Source organism: Antechinus flavipes, chromosome 3, assembly GCF_016432865.1.
Source record: "Antechinus flavipes isolate AdamAnt ecotype Samford, QLD, Australia chromosome 3, AdamAnt_v2, whole genome shotgun sequence".
In the NCBI taxonomy this organism is placed as follows: domain Eukaryota; kingdom Metazoa; phylum Chordata; class Mammalia; order Dasyuromorphia; family Dasyuridae; genus Antechinus; species Antechinus flavipes.
Genome location: NC_067400.1, coordinates 261,291,815 through 261,317,664, shown reverse-complemented (window position 1 = coordinate 261,317,664; position 25,850 = coordinate 261,291,815). Strand labels below are relative to the sequence as shown.

The 25,850-nt window shown below is 32.0% G+C and overlaps 2 protein-coding genes across 16 annotated transcripts in view; one reads left to right on the top strand and one right to left on the bottom strand.

Moving 5' to 3' along the window:
- CASK (calcium/calmodulin dependent serine protein kinase) overlaps positions 1-25,850 on the bottom strand; it is a 430,649-nt gene that overhangs the window by 127,271 nt on the left and 277,528 nt on the right. For all 13 annotated transcript variants that reach the window (XM_051984998.1, XM_051985006.1, XM_051984997.1 and 10 more), the window contains exons 6-7: positions 13,081-13,183; positions 3,767-3,942 (exon numbers count right to left, since the gene is read on the bottom strand). In XM_051984998.1, coding sequence (XP_051840958.1) covers positions 3,767-3,942; positions 13,081-13,183 — 279 coding nt within the window. The remainder of the gene's footprint in view (positions 1-3,766; positions 3,943-13,080; positions 13,184-25,850) is intronic.
- Positions 15,848-25,679, top strand: GPR34 (G protein-coupled receptor 34). Of its 3 annotated transcripts, XM_051985013.1 has the most exons (3): positions 15,848-16,337; positions 20,639-20,685; positions 22,380-25,679. In XM_051985013.1, exon 3 carries the CDS (start codon positions 22,466-22,468, stop codon positions 23,594-23,596), a length of 1,131 nt encoding a protein of 376 aa, XP_051840973.1. In that variant the 5' UTR covers positions 15,848-16,337; positions 20,639-20,685; positions 22,380-22,465; the 3' UTR covers positions 23,597-25,679. The 3 variants fall into 3 exon arrangements, with proteins under 3 accessions (XP_051840973.1, XP_051840971.1, XP_051840972.1); XM_051985011.1 differs by lacking the exon at positions 20,639-20,685; XM_051985012.1 differs by lacking the exon at positions 15,848-16,337 and having other exon boundaries at positions 16,463-20,685.

Here is a 25,850-nt window from a genome sequence, read left to right as displayed (position 1 = left end):
AATAACTCATTAGAATCATTTTGATAGCTCTTTAAATGAAAATTATTGAAAAAAATCTTAGTCTCATACTAAGCATATTCTCCAATACCATTAATGGTAGCCGGCCAAGATATCTAAAGTGGAATCAAATGAAAATATTCATATTTTATAAACTATGAATGTTATGAATTGATTTAATTCTTGTTCCACATTTTACTTGTATTTTACTATTTATTAGCTTATTTGACTTTCAAAATGTAAACCAGAGAATACTTTTAAAGTAAAATACATGAGACTAGTCATTATTAATACATTCAAATTTAATGAATCTTTTAAATGAAGGACAACCAAAAAAAAATACTGATACTGAAATAAGAGTGAATATAGTTTGCAATCCTTTTATGTTCAATTATTTTACAATTTAGTTAGTCTTGTAATTTGAAGGAAGAAAATAAGATTATAATGGATTCCCCTAATGAGAAAGAGCCAAACCTCCACTTTAGTTATTAAACTCAACATTCAATTCAAACCACGTACAAATAATTTTCATATAACAAATCAGGCAACTATGAGGGTCACATCACCTTCTGGAATATACATCAAAACTTAAATGGATCTCTAAGCTTACTGATGCAGGTGTTCTACTGACAGAGATCTTACCCCATTTTGTTTATTTTCAGGAAGTCATTCTGAATCTTTCTCTAACATTAATTATTGTTTACTACTTGTAAGTATATTGGTATAACCATATGCTCAAGTAGATCTCTGAAAGGATTTTATTTGACAGTTTAAAAATTCTTCCAAGTAGCAAAGGAAGAAAGCATATGTAGGTTACAGACCTTATTGTTAATAGCCAGAATTTGCTAAATACTAAATTTCAGAAAACATTTTAAGAGAGTTAAAGTACAAAATAATGAACATCATGACTATCTAAAATAGAGAGAAGCAGGAGAAAATAAATCAGTTAAGTTAGTTTTTTAAAAGCTTATTAAAAGACTCAGTTAAATAAATGCATTTTCCAAGAGCATTTAAGGATGAAAATGGAATAAGGACAACACAGAAAAAAAAGGATAAGATTTAAAATTACTTTAATAACAAGCTTTTTTTAAAAAACATCATGGATGGTAAAGCCACTATACTTGGATTCTAATTTTGGAGTTCTATATATATTTACAAAAAATCATTAAGAACATTATATAAGTCGAACTTAAAAGAAGATAGAAAAAGTAATTCAGTTACATTAAATGTACATGAAAAAGATCCTTGCAAGAGGGGACATAATTATGCTTTTGAGGACTGAGTTTCAAAGTATTTGAAAAGGGAGATATGAAAGGTATGGAAATAATTTTGAACTTTATTAATTTAACCCCCCTCCCAAAAAGTGAGAAAACAACTACTGACCATATGTCCTTCCTATCTAAGTTTTTATAAGAACTATCTATATATAATGGATAATAACCTTGATAAGGTTATTTGTAGCAAATATGCAGGCTATTGGAAGTAGTATGTTATGAGACCATATTGGTCACATAATTGGAAAAATATCCTATTGTGCTTACCATTTGTTGATTATTTTTTAAAAATTTGATTTGGAGAAGCAAAATCACATCTTAAAAACTCTTTTGATATAAGGTCTCCTATCTGATTTTCAAAATTATTCAAGACTTCTTGAAAAACGTAACAGTAGATATAACTTTATTTGACAACTCTTTGATCGTAAATTATCAGGAGATACATAAAACAGAGACAAATGCTTGCAAAAGGTGTTTACCACTGCCATGAAGAAGGATCTAGCAAAGAGTCCAAGGTGAAGAGAAATTTTCAATGGATTGTGAAGTACTCCAGATATTCCTGTTTGTGAATGAAATTGTGCTGTTTGCATAAAACCCCAAATAACAGCAGAACCTCCTGGGACAGAGTTCTGATCACTCCAAAGTATATGGATGAATTACAAACACAGAAAAGGCCAAGTAGGTAAAGGCCTAATGTCCAGATTACAATGTACAGGAGGATGGTGTACACATCAGGGACAAACAGTGCAAAGAACTAAATGTGAAAGGAATGGGTTAGTTAGTTTGCCTTCTAAAAATTATAATGCTTATTTAATGACCTCAAACTTGTCCCAGAAACAAAAAGCAGCACTAATAATATTAAATATCACTATATGGTTTTGACCACTGCACTCTCTGAGGAATTAAAAATTAATATTACACAGAGGGCAATGAAGAAGCACATGGAAGATGTGAGCAGGCTATCACAACAACAAATAAGGAACTTTGATGAAGAACTTGATCAAAGGATATCATGAGGGAAATAGATAATGGAAAAAAAAGATGAACTGATCATATGACAAAGTAGAGGAATTAATAGGTAGAGTTTGCATATTCTTTGTATTTTTGCAATGTCAGGAAAAAGTAGGAAGGTTCATAGTATGTTGAATAGATGAAGTCTGGAAAATTTATGAGTGAGGACAGGGGAAAATAGTTACAAAAGATGGGAAGGTTTACATGGATTGCAATTTGTTTCCTCTGTTGGAATGTACAACTAAATTAATAATAATAGTTCAGATATATTTTAGTATTTAATTATGGGATCAAATAAACACTATGAAATGAAGTCTGGTATACTGAGTCTTACCATAATTATTTTAAATAACCTTGTGCAATCTGACATCATGTTCATAGTATAGTTAATACTAGAATACAAATAACACTTTTGAAAGTAATGAAAAAGAAAGCAGATCTGGCTAGGTATGTAAATATAAGTGTCATTCTTTATGCAGAACACAAAAAGGCAAAAAAAATTAAGCTAATCAAGACTGAATTTAAGGCTGAAAATAGCTAAAATTACATAGGATTAAAACCTCTAATGTATTTTGATTATAAAAAAGAAATTAATAAAAATAGATGTTTTGCCTTAAATTGCTAAACCATAATCAGTAATGTTTAGTCTTTTTTCTGCATAATTAATTTTGGCATTCAACTAGAGTTCTATCTTCAGATTCTCAATCTTTTAGACCGGGGTAGGCACTTAACAGACACTTTACTTAGGCCAAAACAAGAAACAACAAATTCCAAGGTATTGTTCAAAATATTTTATTTACCAAGGATTTTGTTTTCTGAATATGTTTTAAAAAAAAGCTGACGTTTTAATTTTGTTGGATTTAGAAAGCTTTTCGTTGTAGCCAACTTTGTAGTAATGGCATTATTTATTTAAAAAAAAAATTCTATTCCACACTAGTTTTATGAATGCCTCTAAACCTACTCAGAAGTCTAATGGTTCCTACTCAAGATTATTGGGGAAAGCCAAAGTCTTATAAAAGCCTAGTAGTATGTTAAAGATCCACTTTAATGAGATGTAATTTCAGGAGCATAATCTTGTATTGACAAATTTTATATTAAAAAAGAACCAAACAAGTAAAAAGTAAAGTGAGTTTTTTTTTTTTTTAATCTGCAAATGGAAATCAACAGAATAATATACCACAGAATGAAAGATAATAAGAAAAGCGACTAGGGAGGTAATGTGTAATTCCCTCTTAACTTCTTTTCCTATAAACATGGATAACACCATGGCTAGCAAGTAGTTACTCAGAAAAAAATTTATGACTCTAGTTTGCCAAATACTTAGTTTTAACCAAAATATTATCTATGACACAACCTATTGACTTTGCTACAGAAAGTTATCAAGCTTGTAGATCATTATAAGCAAACTAAAAAGAAAGAGTAAATTAAAAAAATTCATTTAATAGCAGATTTTAACTTTTATAGATCATTCATGTTTCATTTACCTTATATTTTCCTTTAATAATGCCTTCAAACAATCTTTCCTTGGTTCCGTAAAAAGGCAAACAACCACTTAGAAGAATAAAAAGGATCACCCCACAACCCCAGACATCTACAGGTTTCCCATAGGGCTCTCTTTTTACCACTTCTGGGGCCATAAAATGAGGTGTTCCTACACGTCCTATGAGGAAAAACAAGCAAAAAGTGAGGTGGGTTTTATATTCCCAAACTGAAATTAATAGAGCAACAAATAATACAACAATCAAACATGTTTTATGCCATTATTTTTTTCTCCTTTTTTAAAAAAAATAAACATAGATTACCAAAGTGAAAATTACTTCTTTTTTCATCTATTGTAAGCAATGTAATCTCTGAAGGCAAAGACCTTATCTTCTACTTTTCTGATATCTCTAACAGGATCTAAGATAATTCTCAGATGTGAATTAAATTGTTAAATATATGGAGGACATCAGAAGGTTGTCAGATGAATTGATTCTAGGGAAATCATAAAGTACTTGAATTTTGTCAGAATTCTTCTTTTGGATTTTTTATTTTTTACTAATCATCAAGTAGAATTTTTTTTTTTTAAACCTCCCTCCCTCAGGAACTTAAGTATTATCTCTGATTTTCACCAATAAAAAGTTAATTATTTCTCTCTCCTCACATTTTTAAATGTTTTGTTGAAAACAATCCTTTAACTTTATGTTTTATCTATTTGTGTGCATGATATTTCCTTGAAATTAGTTATCTTCTTAAGGATATCATCATCATTCACCTCCATATTTCTTAATAGCCTGTTCCACAAGTCTAGAATGTACTCTTTTCTCATATCTGCCTCTTAGATATTTCTAGACTCTTTCAAAGATTAGCCCAGGTGCCAACTCTATTAGGAATACCCCGCACATACTTGACACTTAATAAGTACTTGTTTTCTGATCTTTCCCAATGCATAGATACTTTGAATTTCCTTTATTTACATTTTTATTGGTTTTTTTATTTATTAGTGTGTGTGTACACACACATATTACTGCTACAAAATGGAGTGTAAGCTTGAGGGCAAGAACTATTTAATTTTTTTCCTTTTATATTTCCAGCACAATGCTTTGTAAATAATAGGTGCTTAATAAATGCTTTTTGAATAAATGATATTTATCTCCAGCACCTACTAGCATATTTGAACATAAATGGGACTTGATAAATGTTTCAGTTGAATTAGTAATGATGTGAACCTTATTAGAAGCTTATTACCTTTATAGTGAAGCTACTATATTTTTAGTCCTTTGCTAGAATATAGTTTGCTGGCTTCCAACTTTAAACATCATAATTTCACCTCATTTGACTTCAAATTTTGCTATTTCCATCTGAAATTATAGTTTAAGGAAGGTCAAAATTTGGTTGTATAGCCTTTTATAAAGTTTGTGATAGCCAGACCTATTATTGTGCATTTGTAAGTGACTGTCTTCAAAATGTGGTTTAAGAGATAATGAATGGGAAGTCTTACTGCCAAGAGTAATACAAAACAACACATATACACAAAACACTATGGTTGTCTGAGATGTCGCTGTATCCTGAATGAAATTTTAATATGTGACATGTAGAAGGTGGAAATAGTGCATGGTGGGCAATTGGCATTAATCAAGATTTGAGAGAAGACAAAATGAGAACAGGACTGAGCTAATAGAATAAGCTGTTTCAAATACAGTGAAAGGGAATACAATGAAATGAATCTGGAAAGAAGGTTGAGTCAGATTGTACTGTAACATTGTATCATGTGTTTTTAATTTTAGGAGTAATAGTAATAAATTCTTAAACATTTTTGAAAAAATCAGTGATAATGTATTATGATTGCTCTGGCATTTGTGAGAAATATGGATTAAAATGAGATGTGAATGTAGACAGGGAGAAAGTTTAAATAATTAAAAATTTAAAATTAATTGAAGTGATAGATAATGAGAAACTGAACTATGATAACAGAAGAATGAACAGATAAAAGGTGAATTCAACAGAAAGAAGCATGGAAGGATATGAAAAATATTTTTTAAAATGCTGAATAGGGTCCAAGATATAGCCATATTTTACTGAATATCATATTATGCTAGATTACATTATAGTAAGGCTCATAGTTCTTGTAGAATGTTCTAATTTTAGTTTCTGCTTTTAAATTGAGATTCTTTAAACATTTAATATAATTAAATTCAACAAACATTTATTTAGTTTATGCTAAGTGCTCAAAATTTCCTGCAGGCTGCTTACACATACCTACACTTCTGATATTGTTATCTGAAGAAAATAAGTTCCCCCTGGGGAAAACAATTATGATCAAAATCATGAAGGGAAATTTCTGCTGTTTTTGGAAAAGAAAGCCTCCCTTATCTATAAAGACATTTCATTCCTTGATATGTTCTATCCTGATGTCAATAATTTATACAAATGTGAATTTGAATACTATGATTTGCCCTTCCCAGAAGAATCCCTAAAGTATCATCTCTCATTGTAGGCTGACAGACGTTATTCCCTTTTAAAATATAATTTAACATTTTATCTTCAAATAGTGTTAATTATTAGGTGCATTTTTCTCATATTGGGCCAGAAGTTGCCTTCTTCTCTGAAACTTCCATTCATTGCTCCTATTTTTGTCCTCTGGAACAAAATAAAAAATAGGAAGTTTTATTTCCTTTCCACATGACAACCCTCAAAATCTCTGAAGTCAGCTATCACACCCACATATTTACTCTCCTAGTTTCAATTCTTCCCTCAGGCCCTCTACTGGGCACCCTTCTGTATCTACATTTCAGCTTGTTACTGTCCAACCTTAAAATGTGGAAATGAACACACCATTAGATGTTATCTGGCCATAGCAGAATACAGTAAGATTATCATCTTACTTGTTCAAAAATATACATATTTCACTGTAGTAAAAGCTCAAAAATTACTTTTATCCATTGTCATGTGACAATAGTAATTCATACTGAGCTCCTACTTTATTAAACCTTTTGATACTGTTCATATTATTCTGTTATCTAGTATGTTTTCTCCATCTTTTTATTCATATGGCTCATTTCTGAATCCTAATATAAATCCTTATGTCTATGTGTACTAAATTTCATACTTCTGAAAACTATTATAGGAAAAACAGGATAAGAGAGAAGGACATAAAGATGGATATGGAGAAGGAAATTGTGCATGTGATTGGGAGGTATTTGGACTAGTGAAGTAAGTCAGAGGTTGACTCAGAACACTTTGGGAGAAACTGAGGACATTTAAAGGAAAACAATAACCAGATACAAATAGTGGTCAAATTCTACTTGATGCCAGCAGAAAAGCAATATCAAGGGCAATTAAAGGAGGATATAAAAGGATTAAGAAAGATTAAAGAAGATCTACGAAGATTAAGGAGTAAAACTCAAAACAGAAGACTGAAGATGAAAAAGAAAAAGGTGTTGGCAAGAAAAGACAAGATAAATAATAAAAGATACTTAGAAAGTAAAGCGAAATGAAAGGGTATTTGTGAGTGCAACAAACTGGTAAAAGAGCTGTACCTGTTCCTTTAAGGCTGAAGGGAAGGTGGATGTCACTGTTAGAATCAGTGTTGAATATGAGAAAAGAGAACAAAGCAAGTTATAAGAAGTCATAATTAAAGTTTTAACCAAATGCATGAGGTCAAAATGTAAGCATATATCCAGAAGCAGTTAAAAAATAATGACTGAAACTGAAAAACCTCAATCAGTACAAAGAGTAGAGGAAATTGTACAATGACTTGTATGAGCATGTTTGTGTTTCAGAGTCTAGAGATGATTGTTTTCTGTGTACCAAGTACAGACTGATATTTCTCTGAGAAGAGAAAGTGAATGAACTTGAAGAAAAAGAAGATATGAGGTAGAAGTGAGGTAGATCAAAAGAAAGAAAATTAAAGATGTATAATTAGAGGATAAAGCTAGATCTAAGACTCTCTGATGGAGGGAGCTGCATGTTCTAAGGAAGAAGAAGCTACTTGCTCTCCAAAGAATGATAAAGAACAAGAGTAAGAAATTATTTAGTTAAAGCTTCAATGGTATTTAGAAAAAGAATCAAATAGCAGCATTGTAGTTTAGTGAATTCCTGCTCAGAGGTGCTTAAACCATTATTTAACTGCAGAGGTCTACAGTTCTCCCTAGATAACCTTATGTGATGACAATTACTCTTTTCTATTTATTCACATGCCTATAAATACCACTGTAAAAGGAAACTAAAAAGTACTACCAATGATTATTAAGTCTTGAGACAGAAAATGGAGACCAAGAAGCACAGATTCTATTTTCCTTACTTTTGCCTAGCAAGGCAAAGGATGAGGAAGAAAAATACTAACTTGGTATTTAAACAGCTGGCTTAAGAAGGAACTCTCAAAATGGGTTTTGCACTTCTATACTATAGTTTGGCATAAAAGTATCTTGACTTGGTTAGAAGTAAAGCTAATAAGAGGCTGGTAAATGACCAGCAGGATGAATACAGAGAGGATTGGCGAGACTTACGTGAACTGATGCTAAGTAAAATGAGCAGAACCAGGAGATCATTATATATCTCAACAATGATACTGTATGAGGATGTATTCTGATGGAAGTGGATTTCTTCGACAAAGAGATCTAATTCAAGTTTCAATTGATCAAGGATGGACAGAAGCAGCTACACTCAAAGAAAGAACACTGGGAAATGAATGTAAACTGCTTGCATTTTTTGTCTTTCTTCTCAGAAGGTTTTACCTTCTGAATCCAATTCTTCCTGTGCAACAAGAGAACTGTTCAGTTCTGCACACATATATTGTATCTATGATACACTGTGACATATTTAACTTGTATAGGACTGCTTGACATCTGGAGGAGGGGGTGAAGGGAGGGAGGGGAAAAGTCGGAACACAAGTGAGTGCAAGGGATAATGTTGTAAAAAAAATTATCCAGGCATGGGCTCTGTCAATAAAAAGTTATTTAAAAAAAAAAGGGGTGGTGGTGGTGGTAAGAATGTATTTGTCAAGGGTAGCTAGGTGGCGCAGTGGATAGAGCACCAGACCTGAAGTGGATAGAGCACCAGCCCTTAAGTCAGAAGGACCGGAGTCCAAATTTGGCCTCAGACACTTAACACTTCCTATCTGTGTGACCGTGAGCAAGTCACTTAACCCCAAATGCCTCCCCAAAAATAAAAGAATATATTTGTCAAGTTGTCTTGCAAATCTAAACCTAGTGCTTTAAATTAAAAAGGATGAGAGTAGGAGAAGATTGCCTATAAATATCCTTCAAGTTAGATAGCATAGAGAAAGTAGCACAAGAAGACAACAAAAAAATCAATCAAGTTTATAAGAACAAAATCGGGGAGATGTATGGCTAATTGTTTTTTGGAGAAAAAAGTCTGAGGAATAGCAGTACATGACAACAAAAAAATTAATAAAATCTTGGTCAGCATTAAGACATACATGGCTTCTAGATAAAAGGAAGTATACACTGTATTCTATTCATATCAGACTTTATCTGAAGTACTACGTTCACAATTCTAGTAGCCATGGTTTAAGAAAGATGACTAAATTGGAAAGCAGACTAAGAATCTCTTATTGGACAGTAGAATAAAGGCAATCAGATTGGTGAAATGCTGTAAATGACTGTCAGCTGAAGGAACTAAGAATTTTTACCCTATGGAAAGATTAAGCAGAAAGAACATGACAATCATTTTCAAGTATTTGTCATATAAAAGGATCAGACTAATTTTTTTGGTTCTGAACAATGAGTAGAAGAAAAAAAAAAAAAGCACATTTAGCCCTAATGTCAATAGAGTTTCTTCAATAATTGGTAGATGCAGAAATATAATGGGCTATTTTGAGAAATGGTAGATTCACTCCTTGTTGGCATAAAAGTACAGACTAAATGGTGCTGGATGTATTATAGTTAAGAATCCTTTTCTTAACTATATGAAATTTTGTCTTTTTTAAAATGTAGTCAATCATTTCAGCCTGTTAAGATATTTCTGGATTTTAAATCCAACACATTAGTCACTTTTCAACTTTTCTGTCACCTTAAAATTTGAGATTGCCATATCTTTCATATAAATCATTATATTGAACAGAACAGGGTAAAAGGCAGAACCTTGGCAGCAATGTATTAGAGACTTCTCTCTAAATTTACTCTGATTCATTAAAATAAAAAGAATACAACAAACAAAAGCACAGAATTGGGACAGAATTAGAAGGTGAAAATTCTGAACAGAGTAGTAACAAGAAAAGAATAGAACTGGAATGATCCATATGTAAAGAAGACTAGTTTGAAAATAATAAGGATGACCAAGGTAGACCTGGTAATGAAGGTTTGTACTATGGTGGTGGCACTGGGAATAGAGAGAAAGGAATGAATCTTAGATCTGCTTTTGCCAGCAGCATAATGAAATAATTTTAAATCAGGAGAAAGGAATACAAGAGCAGCTCATGTAATATAGATGTGAATAGGTATGGCACCGACAGAAAGAAAATGAAGAACAGGTTAAGGAAAAAAGTTTGGGTTTTGACATGCTGAGTTTAAGGTATATCCAAATGTTTTGTTGATTAGAAAGGTGGATGTGTAAGTCCGGCATTCAGGAAAGAAGTCAGGGCTAAAGGTACCTCTTAAGATCCAGGATTTAGAGCTTGAAGGGAACTTAAGATGTTATTTAGTACAGTATTTTAGAGAAGGCAAGTGGATCCCAGAGAAGTTAAATGGCATGCCTGAGGGAGTACGAAGTAAGTGGTAGAATAGGATTTGAACTCGGGTCTTCACTCCAAATAAAGTGTTCTTTCTTTGCCACACTGTGCCACACAATCTATTATAGTTGGAAGATCTTTGTGTAAAGGTGATTGTTGTTGCCCTGTGACAATGAAGGTACTTGCTAAGGGACAAGCATGTTGTAAATTTATGTTGAAATTAAGATTATTAAATAGACTTAGAATAAGCACCCCAGTTCTTCTGTAAGTAAAATGCATGCATAAGCTTTATGTTCACTGACAATGGCACTTATTTTAATTGAATGATTAATCAGATTCTTGACTCTGTTTTAAGTACTGGAGGTTTGCCAGATGTATGAATTTTACATAGATGAAATATTACTGTGTTAAAAGTGCTTATGGATTCCTATACTATATTGAATACCTAAAAGATAATTTCTTGTGTCTGAAGGTAGTTAAATATTTAAAGATTCAAATAAATAGAAATTATTTTTTAAAAGCTAATAAATAGTAATAACTTCAAAGTGTAAGATTCTCTAATATTTAAAAAGACATCTATATCTCTATATAAATTATGTCTTTTCTCTCTCATTTTATTTATAAAAGCTGTATTTTTAAGTTTTTGACATTTAACAACAAATCTTCAAGATGGGTTAACCATCAGGAAGTTCTTCAGATGCACATACAAAAAAGTGAACCCTGAAAAAAGAAAATTTGACCATATGTAGCACTTAGTCATCATTCAGAGTTTCAAGAAATTCAACAAATAAATGAATATGGAGAAACAGACAAATGTTTTAAGATCAGTTAATTAAATGCAATAATTGTTAGATAAAGCAAAACTAATTTTACAAATGAGGCATGACTTTTTGGTTATTAACTGAAAGTAGATGTACACTGAGAAAAAATGAAGTCTATGTAGTATGCATTGTTAAAATGTACAAATTTTAGCAAATTGTATAGTTTTTTTGTCAGCTTCCTCTGAAACTAGAATCAACTTTTTCTTAATTTGTTTGCTACAGGTTTTTATGTAGCTGGCTTGATTGAGAGATAAACAGTATTTTATCTGTTTTCTTTCTTAGGATGCAATGTTCAGGTTCAGGCCTCTGGCCTGAAGATAGATATATGCTCAGAAGTGGGCATAAGATGGATAAGTGATGAGAGTTCACTATTTGCTTGTTGGCTATTATATGAATTGAATCTGTAGTCAAACTTCAGTAATCTACATTGTTGGACAGCAGCAGGGAAGCTGAAACACTAAAGAGCTTAAAAGTAATTTACATTTGATTTAGGAAGGTATTATAAATGGAATTATTTCTAATTCTATTTCTGGGTCTCAGAAGATGGCCCACAGTAACAGTGCTTTGCTGAAATCGTTACACTGAATTCTGTTAAGTGAAATAACATGCCTAATTGAAACCTCTACCAATTTCTGCCTTTGTGGAACTTGTTCTCTAATATAAAACCTTGATGTTTTGGTATTTATCATTTATTAGTCTGACTGTGATGTAAGAAAATTTCCAAATGTGACAGTGTTACAAAGGTGTATGCCTTGTTTTTCCTCCCCTCCCTTTCCAGAGGGGGATGTAGGAAGATTTGGAGGTAACTAGTAAAGACTACATAAGAACAATGGCTCTTTTAGTTGAAAAAAGGGTTCCAATTGCACTAATGATTAATCATTGTAGGCCTATGTCCCTGGTTTAATCATTGGAAAACTGAGCAGTGTAGGGGGAAGTGCAGAGTTAAAGGAGGGAAAAATTTAGAATGGAGCAGAAATTTTAGATGGAATCTGTTAACAGAAATTAATGAAAAATAAAGTATGTGCAACTATAACAGACATTTCCCTCTGTATATTGTGTTAATATATCTTTATTTCAATTGCTTTAATAAGAAGTTTTGTTTCTTTTTCTCTCTGTGTGTCTCTCTTTTATTTTCTCTTCACTACTGTTTAGGATCAATTTGCATTCCTGGACCATACAAAGATGGACAATATAGAAAGAAGTTACCTTAAAAGAGAAATTCTAGGTTCAAAGACTGCTACAGAACACACACAATGTAAACAATCTACATAGATAAATGAATGCTTATTGTGGATTGTGTTTAATTTTGCTGTTAGTCCCTTTTAGTCTTGTCTGACTGTTTATGACCCTTTTTGGAGGTTTTCTTGGCAAAGATACTGAAGTGGTTTGTCATTTTATTTTACAGATGAGAAAACTGAGGCAAACAGGGTTAAGTTATTTGCTTAGGGTCACATAATTAGGGCCAAATTTGAACTCAGGTCTTCCTGACTTGAATAGATATGGAGAGGTGTTCAGTGAAATTTTATACTTTCTGAATGTCATTACTGTCAGTAGGACAATACTGGATGATACTAGTCTGGTTAAGAAAAAATCTCTGCCTTCAAAGATTTTTAATTTAACTGGGGATACGCCCTTTTCAAATTTAGAACCACCTATTTACAGGCATTTATTTTATTTAATTATTAGTAGTGAGGTAAGGAGAATGGGAAGAAGTCAGATGCCCTGAAATTAGATTAATATCTGGTTTAAGAGATTCATAACTGATTTAAAGTATTATAGTTTTAGAAATTTGTTTTTTCAAACTTACCTCCAGCAACAAGTCCAGACTCGCCTAACTGAATAGCTACTCCAAAGCCCCCAAGTTTAACGGGTGCTGAGTTTTCTTTTGAGGCAAGAAGGACACAATGTGGCTAAAAGGAAAAGGGGAAAAAAAAAAAAAAGAATGATGTCTCAGATTTCAATAAGTTTATTCACAGAACTGAGTTAAACTTTTCACATACAGAGATTCCATCTTTTCCTTCATGGTGGCCATTGGCCTTTCTATACTTAAGATTTTCATTACTTGCTGTATTTTCCAAGGACTTGCCTGTCAAAGCCCAGATTCTTCAGGAATTCTCTGCTCCCAACATTAGGATCACTGTGTAACTAATTTGAAATCACAGACATTCATGAAAGGCAGTCAACTTTTCTCCCTTTCCACACAGCACTCTCTCCCTTGGGTGATATTCTAGGATTTTAAAAGAATAATATGCTTCATTTTTCCAGTCAAAATATTACTTGAAATTCCATCATTTGCTGGTGGCCCAATTTTATAAAAATGTCCCTTTACACTTGGAAGATAAAAGTGGTTGATTTTTATTCTGCCCTCTGGTATCACCTCAAGCATAAAGCATTCAATTTTAGTATAGAGATATGATCACATAATACATACATGACATATTTGTGTACACATGTAATATAATATATAGATTTTTAAACAATCAACTAGACTAGCCAATAATTTCAGCTTTGACTGTTATATTTGGCTCATATATTATAATCCTTATGCAACAGCATTAATTTCATATTTTGTAGGGAATATAATTCACAGTTATTTAGATTTGTAATATCTGTAAAAAAATGGCAAAGGAAGTCTTATTGACGGAACTGTACAAGTTATTGAAACATACAAAAGGACTGGCAAAGTAGAAACTGTAACAGATTTCTAAAAAGAAACAGAAACAAAAGAAAAGGCAGCTTTTAGGAAAGAGTAAAATCTGAAAAGCTAAAGAAGAAAAAAGGTAATATGCAAATGACAAAAGGAGAAATATTCTTTAAACTCAATGAGAATGAGAAGGATAAAGGAAACACCAACCTTCTATTATACAGCAGCCACAACAATAAAAGCAGCTAACATTTATCTACAACTTTACAAACTTCATCTCATTTTATCCTCATAACATCCTCAGAAGTAGCACAAATATTAGCATTTCAATTTATAACTCATTTTCTCAAATGCCTGGCTTGTCTATTTCTCTGAAAGAAGGAAGGAAAGAAGAGAGGGAAAGAGGGAAAGAGGTAAGGAGGAAAAGAGGAAGAGAAAGACAGAAGAAGGGAGGGAGGGAAGGAGATCTTAGTTAAAGTTGACTTTAAGTCATTATATAAATGATAGCTGTGAGTATTGTTGTACCAAGAGAATGTGAATGAGGGGAAGGAGAGAAGGTCAGGTGATCTCTTCTTTCCAGATGTTTCCTTTAGAAAGTATGGGGTATCAGTAAAGTGCTTAACATAGAACCTAGCCTATTGCAGGCGCTTAATAAATGCTCATCTCTTCCCTTGTTTTGTAGGACATTAACATATATAAAAAAATAAATTAGAGAATCAACAAATTAACAATGTATTAACAAGGTCAGCAAATGGTATCCATGATAGTACTTTTTGATTCATTCATTCATTCTCACTGACTGTCCTTATCAGAAGTTGGGGAATCCTAACGAAGGATGTGGGGGGTGGGGTGGAGAAAGAGTGAAAGAAAAAGGAAGAGAAGGAAAGGAAAACAAAAGGAAGGGACAAACAATACAGAGTTTAGGCAAACTAGGAAAAAAAAAAAACTATGTTGGAGAGAAAAGAAAAGAAACATATTTATTAAGTGCTTACCTTATGCTAGGCACTATGTGAAGCACTCTACAAATATCTCATTTGATCCTCACAACAATACTAGGAGGTAGGTACTAATCTTAGAGTAATTTTATAGTTGGGGAAACTGAGGCAGAGGTTAAGCACTTAACACTACTATCTATCACATTGCCTGGCACATAGTAGTACTTACATGTTTACTGACTGACAGTTTAAGTGACTAGTCCAGGATTACACAGCTAGCCAGTAACCACGGCTTGAAAAAGACATACTAATTTTACTCAGAGACTGACAGCTCAAATCTAAAAGCAACACAAAACTAGCATCACCACTAGAAAGCCATTGTTACAATTTTGAGAACCTACATTGTTAAAAAAGAAATGACCTAGAAATTATAGATATAAAATTCAGCTTTTTAAAAGAGACAGTGAAAGATTTCCAGCATATTGGGCAGACCTATGGAAAATGTTTGAGAGAACATGGATAAGTATGATAAGAAGATATAGATAATTTGTAATTTGTATCATCAAAAGAAATACTCATATTTATAAGATCACAGATCTACCATGGTATGTAATTATTACCAAAAAAATTACATAGTTATTTATGAGTATATTGTGTATGCGTGTATATGTGTGTATATAGTAAATAGCATACTAGTAAGATTAGTATAGCCACAAAGAACAAATTTTTATTTGGCTAGTGACTAGGGAAAATTAAAAGTTGTAAATAAGCTTAACTTAAAAGGGGATTTTTATTTTTATATTTATAAATAAAATAGGAAACCCTAGAAACTAGGGATACATAAAAGTCACAGAAATAATTAGAATGAGTTAAAGCTTATTTCACCTGAAAGAGACAAGGCTCCAAGGTGACAATACCCCAATATAAATAACAGCTAGCTATTCTTCATCTGTACTGACAAAAGAAAAGAAATAGTCATATTGTAATGAGGGATTTGGATTATGCATAAATTAATCATTAAACACTGGCAGGGAGGGCAGAAGGAGACTCTGGAATATTCTCTAACAGTGAGACAAATTAAGTGTGGTATTGTTTAAAGGAGAACAGAAACACAAGATTTTTAATGAATGAGATCAAATTTCCATTCCTCCAAAAGAGCAGTATCTGACAAAACTGATGTGTTTAAGGAGCAGATATATAATTATATAATTAAAGAGCATATATAAAAAAATAAAGGCATTTTCTTTTATGGCCCAGCAAAAGAAACTTCCGAGCTTCCAGATTTGTTCACCATAGAACTCTTAAAAAAAAAAAAAAAAAAAAAAAAGTACTATCTCATATACAACCCTGACCAACTGTTTCACCAACAGAAAGAGGAACACAAAAAGCAAAGCAGCTGATAAAGTTAAGTTCAAACCACTTTAGCTAAGGAAGCATTGGTTTAACTCCTGTTAGTATTGGAAGGTTGCTAGAAATGACTAAACTGTGAGTATTTTCTTTGATTTTTAGATAAATAAAAGATCTTGTAAGTTCAATTATTTCATGATGGAAAAAAAGCATTTAATTCATGAAAATGTTACTTTACTATACTAATTTTGGTTTTAGACATAGATGCCAATCTGGCTAAATTTTACTTCTATTTTAAAACACATAAATGTTCTCTTTCCATTTATAGTTATGTTAAGAATACTAGGAAATTCAAGGCATCAAAAATCTTAAAATTAATGCTGTAAAAATGATGACATTATTTATATAGTATAATTTGGAAAATACTGAATATATTTTTGTTTTGTTCAAATACATGGATTTTTATGAAGAGGATAACTTTAAGTACCAATCATTATCAAGTTATGCGGGGTGGTATAATAGATGGAGGTATGGTACAAAGAAAACTATTTAAATCCTTAGCTCTTCAAATTATGTGCCAGTTTCTATGTTGCAGTTTTCTCATCTGAAAAATGAGTTGAACTAGATAACCTCAAAAGTACCTTTCACCTCTAAAATCACATGATTCCTAAATTAAAACTAAATCTTAATTTGGAAATGTCTTCCATCATTACCACAAAAGGTATATATATATTTTTATGTATCAATGTGAACTGTAATCAGGATGTACTTAAGTATTTCCACAAACCTACAGAAACTCCGATTTGAAAGTGTCCACTAGTTTAGGCCATAGCTAGGTTCAAATTTTCTAGACCACCAAATTTTACACTGAAACAGGATTAGCAGTATGTGTGATATTTGCTTTTATTTTTAATCCTTTGTGTTTAAGAAAAGCTGTGTGACTATATAACACTGCAATTTCCTAAAAGTTATGTCTGAATACTATGTTATTTTAGAGATTTACTAATCTAATTGTTCCTTTTGGCAAGGTAATAGAGCCCTTACAGAAATATGCCAATTCTTTAATAATATTGTGAAAATGCAATCCTTATTTTCTCTTTCTCTGTCTCTCTGTCATACACACAGAGTACAATTAAAAAAGTTTTCTTTGACTCTTTATAATCTCATTTCTGCTACCAAATTAGTATACCTCTATATAAAATGTATGATAGAAAAACAATAGCTTATGTCAGTTATATATCGACAGTCACAAAATTAGCAGATAGCTTTGATACTTTTGTTCTCAACTAAATTAACTGGCTCTATTAGAAGTTCAACTCCCACCAAAAAAGCATTCTAAAATTGCCAAGTGCTAACAGTTCAGTTTCTTCCCCATCCCACTTCACCAAATTAAAAATAAAAATATCAGTCTAGATACAGTCTAGTAATTTGCTTATTATTAATTGACTTTAGCTATATAACATATATATGCCTACTAGTCATAATTCTGTATGGTATGGACTACTTCTATATGCATGAACATGAGTTAAGAATGCACCAATTTCATTTTTTAAAAATCAATTGTGGTAACTTTAAAATTGAGATAAATGACAATTACAAATTTGACAATACATATTTGCTGTGTTAAGACTTTTTTTTCCCCTCAAGTTAATTCTTTTTTCTTTAGCTAATGAAGAGGAAGGCAAGTTAATGGGCTCATGTTAAATAGTTTCTTAACTAACAGTACTCTAACCTCAAAAATAAGCACAGGAAATGGGGTTTAGTTGATATGTTGAGTTTTTTTTATGTTTTCTAAATATCTTAACTATGGAATCGCATGCATTAATCTCAATCCTTATCATTCTTGACCTCTCTGTAATATGTTGTTGACTAATCCCTTCTCCTACCTCTCTTAAGATATTCTCACCTCCTTTTTGTTTTTGTGAGACTGGAAGGAAGAAATCAAACAAGCATTTATTAAGTGCCTAAGATGCGTTGCAAGTAATACAAAGAAGAGCAAAAACACAGTTCCTGCTTTGAAGTTTACATTTTAATGAATCAGATCATACGTAAATAATAATGTAGATACACATTATGGACAGAGTAAAGAGAGAGCAGATTTTGGAGCCAAGACCAATGTTCAAATCCTCCCCCTGACACATGCTCCCTATTTAAAGTTATAAATGGAACACAAGGTGTTGAGCTGTATTGATAAAAGTATTGTCACCTAAAAGTTTCTTACATCAATGGAATCACAGCTTCATTCCACATCTCCATATTTGTATTTTCTTATCTGTATGTTATCCCCTTTCCTCTAATACACAACATAAACATAAATTACCTTTGCTATGTGCAGTGCCTGACATAAGCAGCATTTAATGTTAGTTTGTTAAAATGAACTAAAAATTACAGTGTATAATCTTGGAGTCACTCTTGATTCTTCTCTCTTTGTCCTCCCCATTGCCAAATCTCATTACTTCTTCCTCCATAACACTCAGACTCTCAGTTATTTCTAACTTAGACTACTGCAATATCTTCTAAATTAGATGACCAGCCCGTAGTCTCTTTCCTCTTCAATTCACCTTCCACATAGCTGCCAAAATAATCTTCCTTAAATCTGTACTTGTTATTCCCCTGGATCAAGAAACTTCTATGACTTCCTAATATACCTAGAATAAAATATAAACATTTTTCTTTGAAATTTAAATCTTCAGAGTCTGGTTCCAGCCACCTTTGCAGTGTGATTATCATTGTCCATTCACACACTCTTCATTCCTCATAAACAACTAAATTTACTGTTTTCTGAACTTGGTACATTCTTTCCTGAACTTATTTTTTTGTACAGGCTATTCTCTCCCTTAATGCTGGAATGAAGTTTTTACTTCTGCCTCTTAGAATCCTTTGTTTCCTTTAAAGTTAAGTTGATGAGGCATTTTCCTAGGGGAAAATCTTTCCTTACTCCCTGTTAGTGCTTTTGTGTGTATGTGAAATGTTTGTATACAAACACATATATACATATGAGAACTGTTTCTTTTTTACATGTTATATCCTGTACATGTTTACACGTTTTACATGTGTGCCCACTCCCTAGTACAATAGAAACTTCTTAAGGACTAATTTTCATTATCTTATAGCCCTATTGCCCAACACAATGCATTGTACGTAATGGGCCTTGGTGAATGGAATTTTTACTCTGTCTTATATATTTCTGAGAACATTCAAATATTTTATTGTATTTTACAATCTTATATATTGGGCAAGAAGCCCATCACAGGGAAATTGGTATAGTAATGAAATTAATCTCATTTCAGGGAAAGAAGTCTGATGTAGTCTATTCTTGGAAATATCATGGTATCTTAAATGAAAATGACAAAAGCATGGGGGCAGGTAGGTGGCTCAGTGGATAGAGCACGAGCCCTGAAGTCAAGAAGACCTGAGTTCAAATCCAGCCTCAGACACTTAACATTTCCTAGCTGTGTGACCCTGGGCAAATCACTTAACCCCAATTGCCTCAGCAAAAATAAATAAATAAAAATGACAAAAGATCTTCTAGCTAAATCAAAATATTAGTGAGAAACACAATGTTTCTAAAGAAAGTGTTGATCTTATAATAAACAATTATATCTCACCTTACGCAAAAGAAGTCACAAAAAGTTTCATGTAAATAAAATATAAATTAAATCTACTGGGGAGCCTTGCCATTTAAAGGTGTTTTCCTTTAGACATGTGTAAAAATTAATTTTCATTAGTTAAATTTATCAAATTGATTAAATGAGATGCAACTATATATTTAATACAGATTTTTAAAAATTATACACTAATCTTTTAAATGACTAAATGGTGGCGGTGCTGTCATGTATAGAAAGAGTGTTCCCTTCTCTCTCCCTGATTTTTTTTAGGATCCAAATTGTGTTCATTTTTTATCTATCCAATTACTCTGGCCCATGTTGATTTTTATTTTCGTTTTCCTAAAATTCCTTATTAAAAATAAATTTAGCTCGACTTGATAGATACTATTTTTGTTATATATCAATATAAAACCTGATCTCTATTCTCATAAGTAAATTAGTTCTTCCTCTTTTTTTTTTTTTTTTTTTGAATTCTGTACTTTTGGCTTGAATTCATTTAATAAGATACAGTGACATAGTATGATGCTCAGTACATATTGAATACTTAATAGCCCTGACTCTATCAAACTCTTTTTCTACCAAAACAAAAAATTTAATCTCCATGTAATTTTTTTAGGTGGATACATCTCCTTTTCTTGGTCTAATTTGCTGCATCTTCATCTGTGTCATATCTATGGGTATATTCCAAGGCTCTGTCTTTTGACTTTCTTCTCTTTTCTCTTTCTACTTTGTTAGTATAGGTTATCTTATCAGCTCCCAAATGTTTAATTATCATCCCTATGCAAATGATTTCCAGACATGTAAATCTAGCTTCTTTCTTCTCTGATCTAGTCACACATTGCAGACTGTCTATTGGATATTTTCAAACTACATGTTCCGTAAGTATCTCATACTAACCATATACAGAACAAATTTTATTATCTTTTTGCCCAAACCCAACTCTCCTTTGAACTTCTCTAACACTGTTAAGGCCATAACCATTCTTCCAATCACTCATATTCTCAGCTTTTATCTTCAAACTGCACTCTCCCAAGCTACCTAATTAGTCACCAGATAATGCTATTTCTTTGTGTCCTTGTCTTCACCACCCTAGCTTAGGTCTCCATCCTTTCTTTCCAGGACTGCCTCAAAAGACATTCTAATGGTCTCCCTGCATCAGGTTTCTCCTTTCTCTCATTCACCTTCCACTTAACCACCAAACTGATTTTCCTAAAGTGTAGAGTTAACTGTGTCACTTTACCTACTCAATAAACTTGAATGGTTTCTTATCACTTCTAGAATCAAATATAAATTCCTATCATTCACAAGAAATCTTTTTGTTCATTACTACTCCACATACATCAAACACATATCCTACTTCCTCATACACAATACTGTATCTTCAATCTTCACACTGACTCTAAGCCAGTACTTCCTTTACTCCCTACCAGTTAATAATGCTTTCCCAATCTAAGGTCACCTTACATTAATTTTGTATGTACCTTCTATATATCTGTCTATGTTCATGGTGCTTCCTCCCTTAGAATGGGAGCTTTACAAGAACAAAGATTATTCCCCTCACCCTTTTCTTTAATCCTCATACATTAACATAGTGTATAACACATTCTAAGTGCTTGTTGATTGATCTAATAATAAGATTTTATTCACTAACCCAGACACAACTCGGCTGTTTTTGTTCAGTTGCTTTTCAGTCATGTTTGATTCTTCATGACATCATTTGGGGTTTTCTTGGCAAAGATTATAGAGTGTTTGGCCATTTCCTTCTCTAGTTCATTTTATAGATGAGGAAACCGAGGAAAACAGTAAAATGTCTATGGTCTATGGTCACATAGCTAGTTGAACTCAGAAAGACAGTCTTCCTGGTCCAGGCCCAGCATTCTATGCACGGCACCATTCAGAGATATTCAGAATTCTTGAATTACATGCATACTCTCCTATGTATGACACAAGGCTTAGATTATAGGCACTGTATTTGATGATGATGAGATTTTCATAATTTGTGAAACACACGCCAGGTGCACAACAAGTATTTCATTCAACTGTCAATTATTTAACACTAACTACATGACTTTTAACATTTAGTACCATATTTTGCTAGTGATGGAAGGAGGTAGAACCATACTTGAGACAAAGTCCTGAACCTCATGGAATTTACCAATGAGCAAAAGCAAATTATGGTGCTAATAAGAATGGAAAAAAGCTAAGTCAAGGCAGCATACTACAGCTTAGGGTAAAGTTAATATTTTGATTACACTACTTAAGGTTTCACTAATGGAATAATTAGAACCTAAATGACTGAAACTTGATAATTCTGTTGCAACTTCTTGGCTCTACCTTCATCTTTTGCCTCAATTAGGCAACTAAAACAAAATACCAAACATGTGCTACATCAGTAGGACGTGAATGTATTTACCTGGCAGTATTTACTGATGGAGCAAATAATGAGGAAAGAGGTATCAAAGGTAAACTTTATAATAAAGACTGAAAATGAAATTTTAAAAAATGTACTTTGGCCTAAAACAGGCCTGCCTTTAAATCACCAAATGATTTTATTGTTTGCATTTTGTTGTAGGCATAATCTGAAAGCATGAAAACTTCATTCAAGAAATTACTTTTGCTTTCTATATCCACATAGAGGAGAAGAAAGTTACACTTTCAATGATTTCAATTTCCACTCACACCCTGCCTTACTCTTCCTATGACAACATCTTCATGGATAACCAAAGTAGCCAATGCCAAAATGACTCATCAGGGACATCAAATGCTGCCACCTGCACTATGGATGAACAATTACTGTCTGTTGTTCTAACAGTTTTCTACTCCTTTATTTTTATTGTGGGACTTGTTGGAAACATCATAGCTCTTTATGTATTTTTGGGAATCCATCGTAAAAGAAATTCTATTCAGATTTACCTGCTTAATGTAGCCATTGCAGATCTCCTACTCATCTTTTGCCTCCCCTTCCGAATACTGTATCATGTTAACAAAAACATCTGGATATTGGGTGTAATTCTCTGCAAGACGGTGGGAACGCTATTCTACATGAATATGTATATCAGCATTATTCTTTTGGGTTTGATCAGTTTGGATCGTTACATAAAAATTAATCGATCTATTCATCAACATAAAGTATTAACAACTAAACAAAGCATTTACATTTGTTGTACAGTGTGGGCACTAGCAATAACTGGATTTTTAACTATGATCATTTCAACACTTAAGAAAGAAGGACATAATTCTACAATGTGTTTCCATTACAGAGACAAGCATAATGCAAAGGGGGAAGCAATTTTTAATTATATCATAGTGATCGCGTTTTGGTTAATTTTTCTTCTGCTAATCCTTTCTTACATTAAAATTGCCAGTTACCTTTTAAAGATTTCTAAAAGGAGAGCCAATTTCCCTAATTCTGGAAAATATCATACCACAGCACGTAATTCCTTCATTGTGCTTATTATTTTCACTATATGTTTTGTTCCTTATCACGCTTTTAGATTCATTTATATAACATCACAGCTAAAAACACCTGATTGTTACTGGAAGGAGATTTTCCACAATATCAATGAGATTATGCTTGTACTCTCATCTTTTAATAGCTGCTTAGATCCAGTTATGTACTTTCTGATGTCCAGCAACATCCGCAAAATTATATACCAACTTCTTTCAAGAAGATTTCAAGGAGAATCAAGCAGAAGTGAAAGTACTTCAGAATTTAGAGCAGGCCAAGGCCATTCTCTGCATGATAATTCTGTTAGTGTTAAATATGATCAACATTTAAGAGTACTCTGAGATGAACATGTTACAAAGAATTATCAATCACTGTCTTTTACCAAAACTATTTACTAACTAATGCTAAGGTCTACAAGTATTATTAGAGAACTACAAAATTCAGTAATGATATTTCTAGCATTAACTAAAAACAAATGAACCAACCTCTAAAATTTAGCATTTTATGAATTTTTCTTTTTGTAAAATATAGCAAGCTATGGTTTATTTCCTTGATTCATCAAATATGTTGAAGACAAAAAGATCACAGTCACTTCTATATGATTTTAATTGTATTAATTTCAGTTTAAAATCTTAAAAGTGTTAATCTATTGTTACATTTGTAAAAGGAGTGGCAAAAGTATCTACAGGAATTCATGACCTTAATAATATAAGAAGCTGAAGAAAATTTTAATTTCCCAAACTTGTAAATTAGTGTCAATATATATTTCAGACTATTTAAATAGGTACAACAAATAAGGGAGATAAGTGTCTTTGATTACTTTAGGTTGACAGAGTTGTGTTTAGTTGGTACTCAAAAATTTCTCACATATTTGTCAAATTCATACATTATTCATGCCTTTTTTTAAAAAAAGTAAAAGCTAAGATTTTTCTAGTTTCTATAAACAAAATTTACAGTGATGTATATGACATGATATTTAGCAAACTAAATCTTTTTAAAAGTATACATTCATGAGATACCAGTTGTTCCTCAACTACATGGCTAAATAAAACCATGTAAGGAAGAAATAAATTTCAAAGCTCTTTATCCACATTATCTAACAATACATGCAAACACGTCACAAAAGCAAGCCTTGTGATACAACTGAAAGAAGCAAAAACTAAGACAATATTTTAAAAAGCAAATGGATCTGAACACAACAAAATCAGGTTTCTAAATCAAATAAACTTGTTATGATTCTCTGGGAGATTATAGGAATAAATGATATCACTACTATAACTATACCTGAATGATAAGGAAAGAAAAGGAACCCAATATGCAAAATGATAAAGAAGAAGCTGGGTAAACTATTGTCCATAAATATAATAGACTATTGTGCCATAAGATACAAGAAGTTTAAAGAAAACAAAATATAAAATTGATATAAAGTGATAAGGAATGAATCACAGAATCTCAATGATATATACTGACTATGACTAAATAAAAAGAATTGGGACAGAATTCCAAAAAATACAAAGAAAAAGAATATCTGAAGGGGACATAGGAGCAAACAGGACATTTCTATTATCATTCTGTTAAAATTTAACATACACTTAAAAATAAATTGCAAATAATTTGAAGCTTATGCTATTAGGTGCTTTTTGTTTACTTGAATGTTTTATTGATGATTATTAACATTTTTCTAAAAAGAAGTTTCAAAAATTAATCAATAATCATAAAATTTAAAAATTGTAAAGGACCTGAGAAGTCACATGAAAGAAAAAGGAGTATTATTAACATTAGCCCCATATTGCTCTTCCTTTTTCTCCCCTCCCTTTTGGAAGGATGATTACTTCACACATTTTCAGAAAAAATCTGAGAATAGTAAAGTCCTGGCGTTGGCCCTTTTTTATTTCTTTTTCAATTTCCATTGACTTCCATTGAAAATGAAAGAACTGTCCTTCCTTTTCCATCTAGAACTAGTACCAGCAGGCTCCTATACAGCAAGAATCATTTCTTGTACAATTTTATATCCAACAGAATTTAACACAGTAAATACTTCATAAATATTGCTGAAGCTGATGCCTACATTCCCTAAGTGTAAGGCCTACTTTAAAAGTGACAGTCACTAAAGCCTGAATATTATCTAGTCTTGCCCCTGTTACTAACAGATGCTGGGAATATTAATCATACTGGGACTTCATTTCTTTACCTGTAAAGTAAAGGGACAGGGATGTAAGATTTCTAAGGACATGTATAGTTCTGAAATGCCATAATTCTATCAGTTATTTGTTTTTTTTTTTTTTTCCAGCTAAATATCTATTACGTGATCGAATGGTGAGAACCTCAAGGCAGATAATTTGCTTGCTTTAGATATGTATCTGTTTGGAAAAGACAGAACATTACTAGCAATATAAATAAAACTTTGTCAAAACAAATCTAAAACCTTGCTCTATACAGTACTGGAATTTTGTCTCATTACTTGAATAGCACATTAGCTAAAGCTACAAAAATCTTTTTATTACCCATAATGGAAGTTTTTCCTGTGAGAATATTCTATACATATTTAGTTTAGATACTAACACTAAAATTCATCAAGTATACATATATGTATAC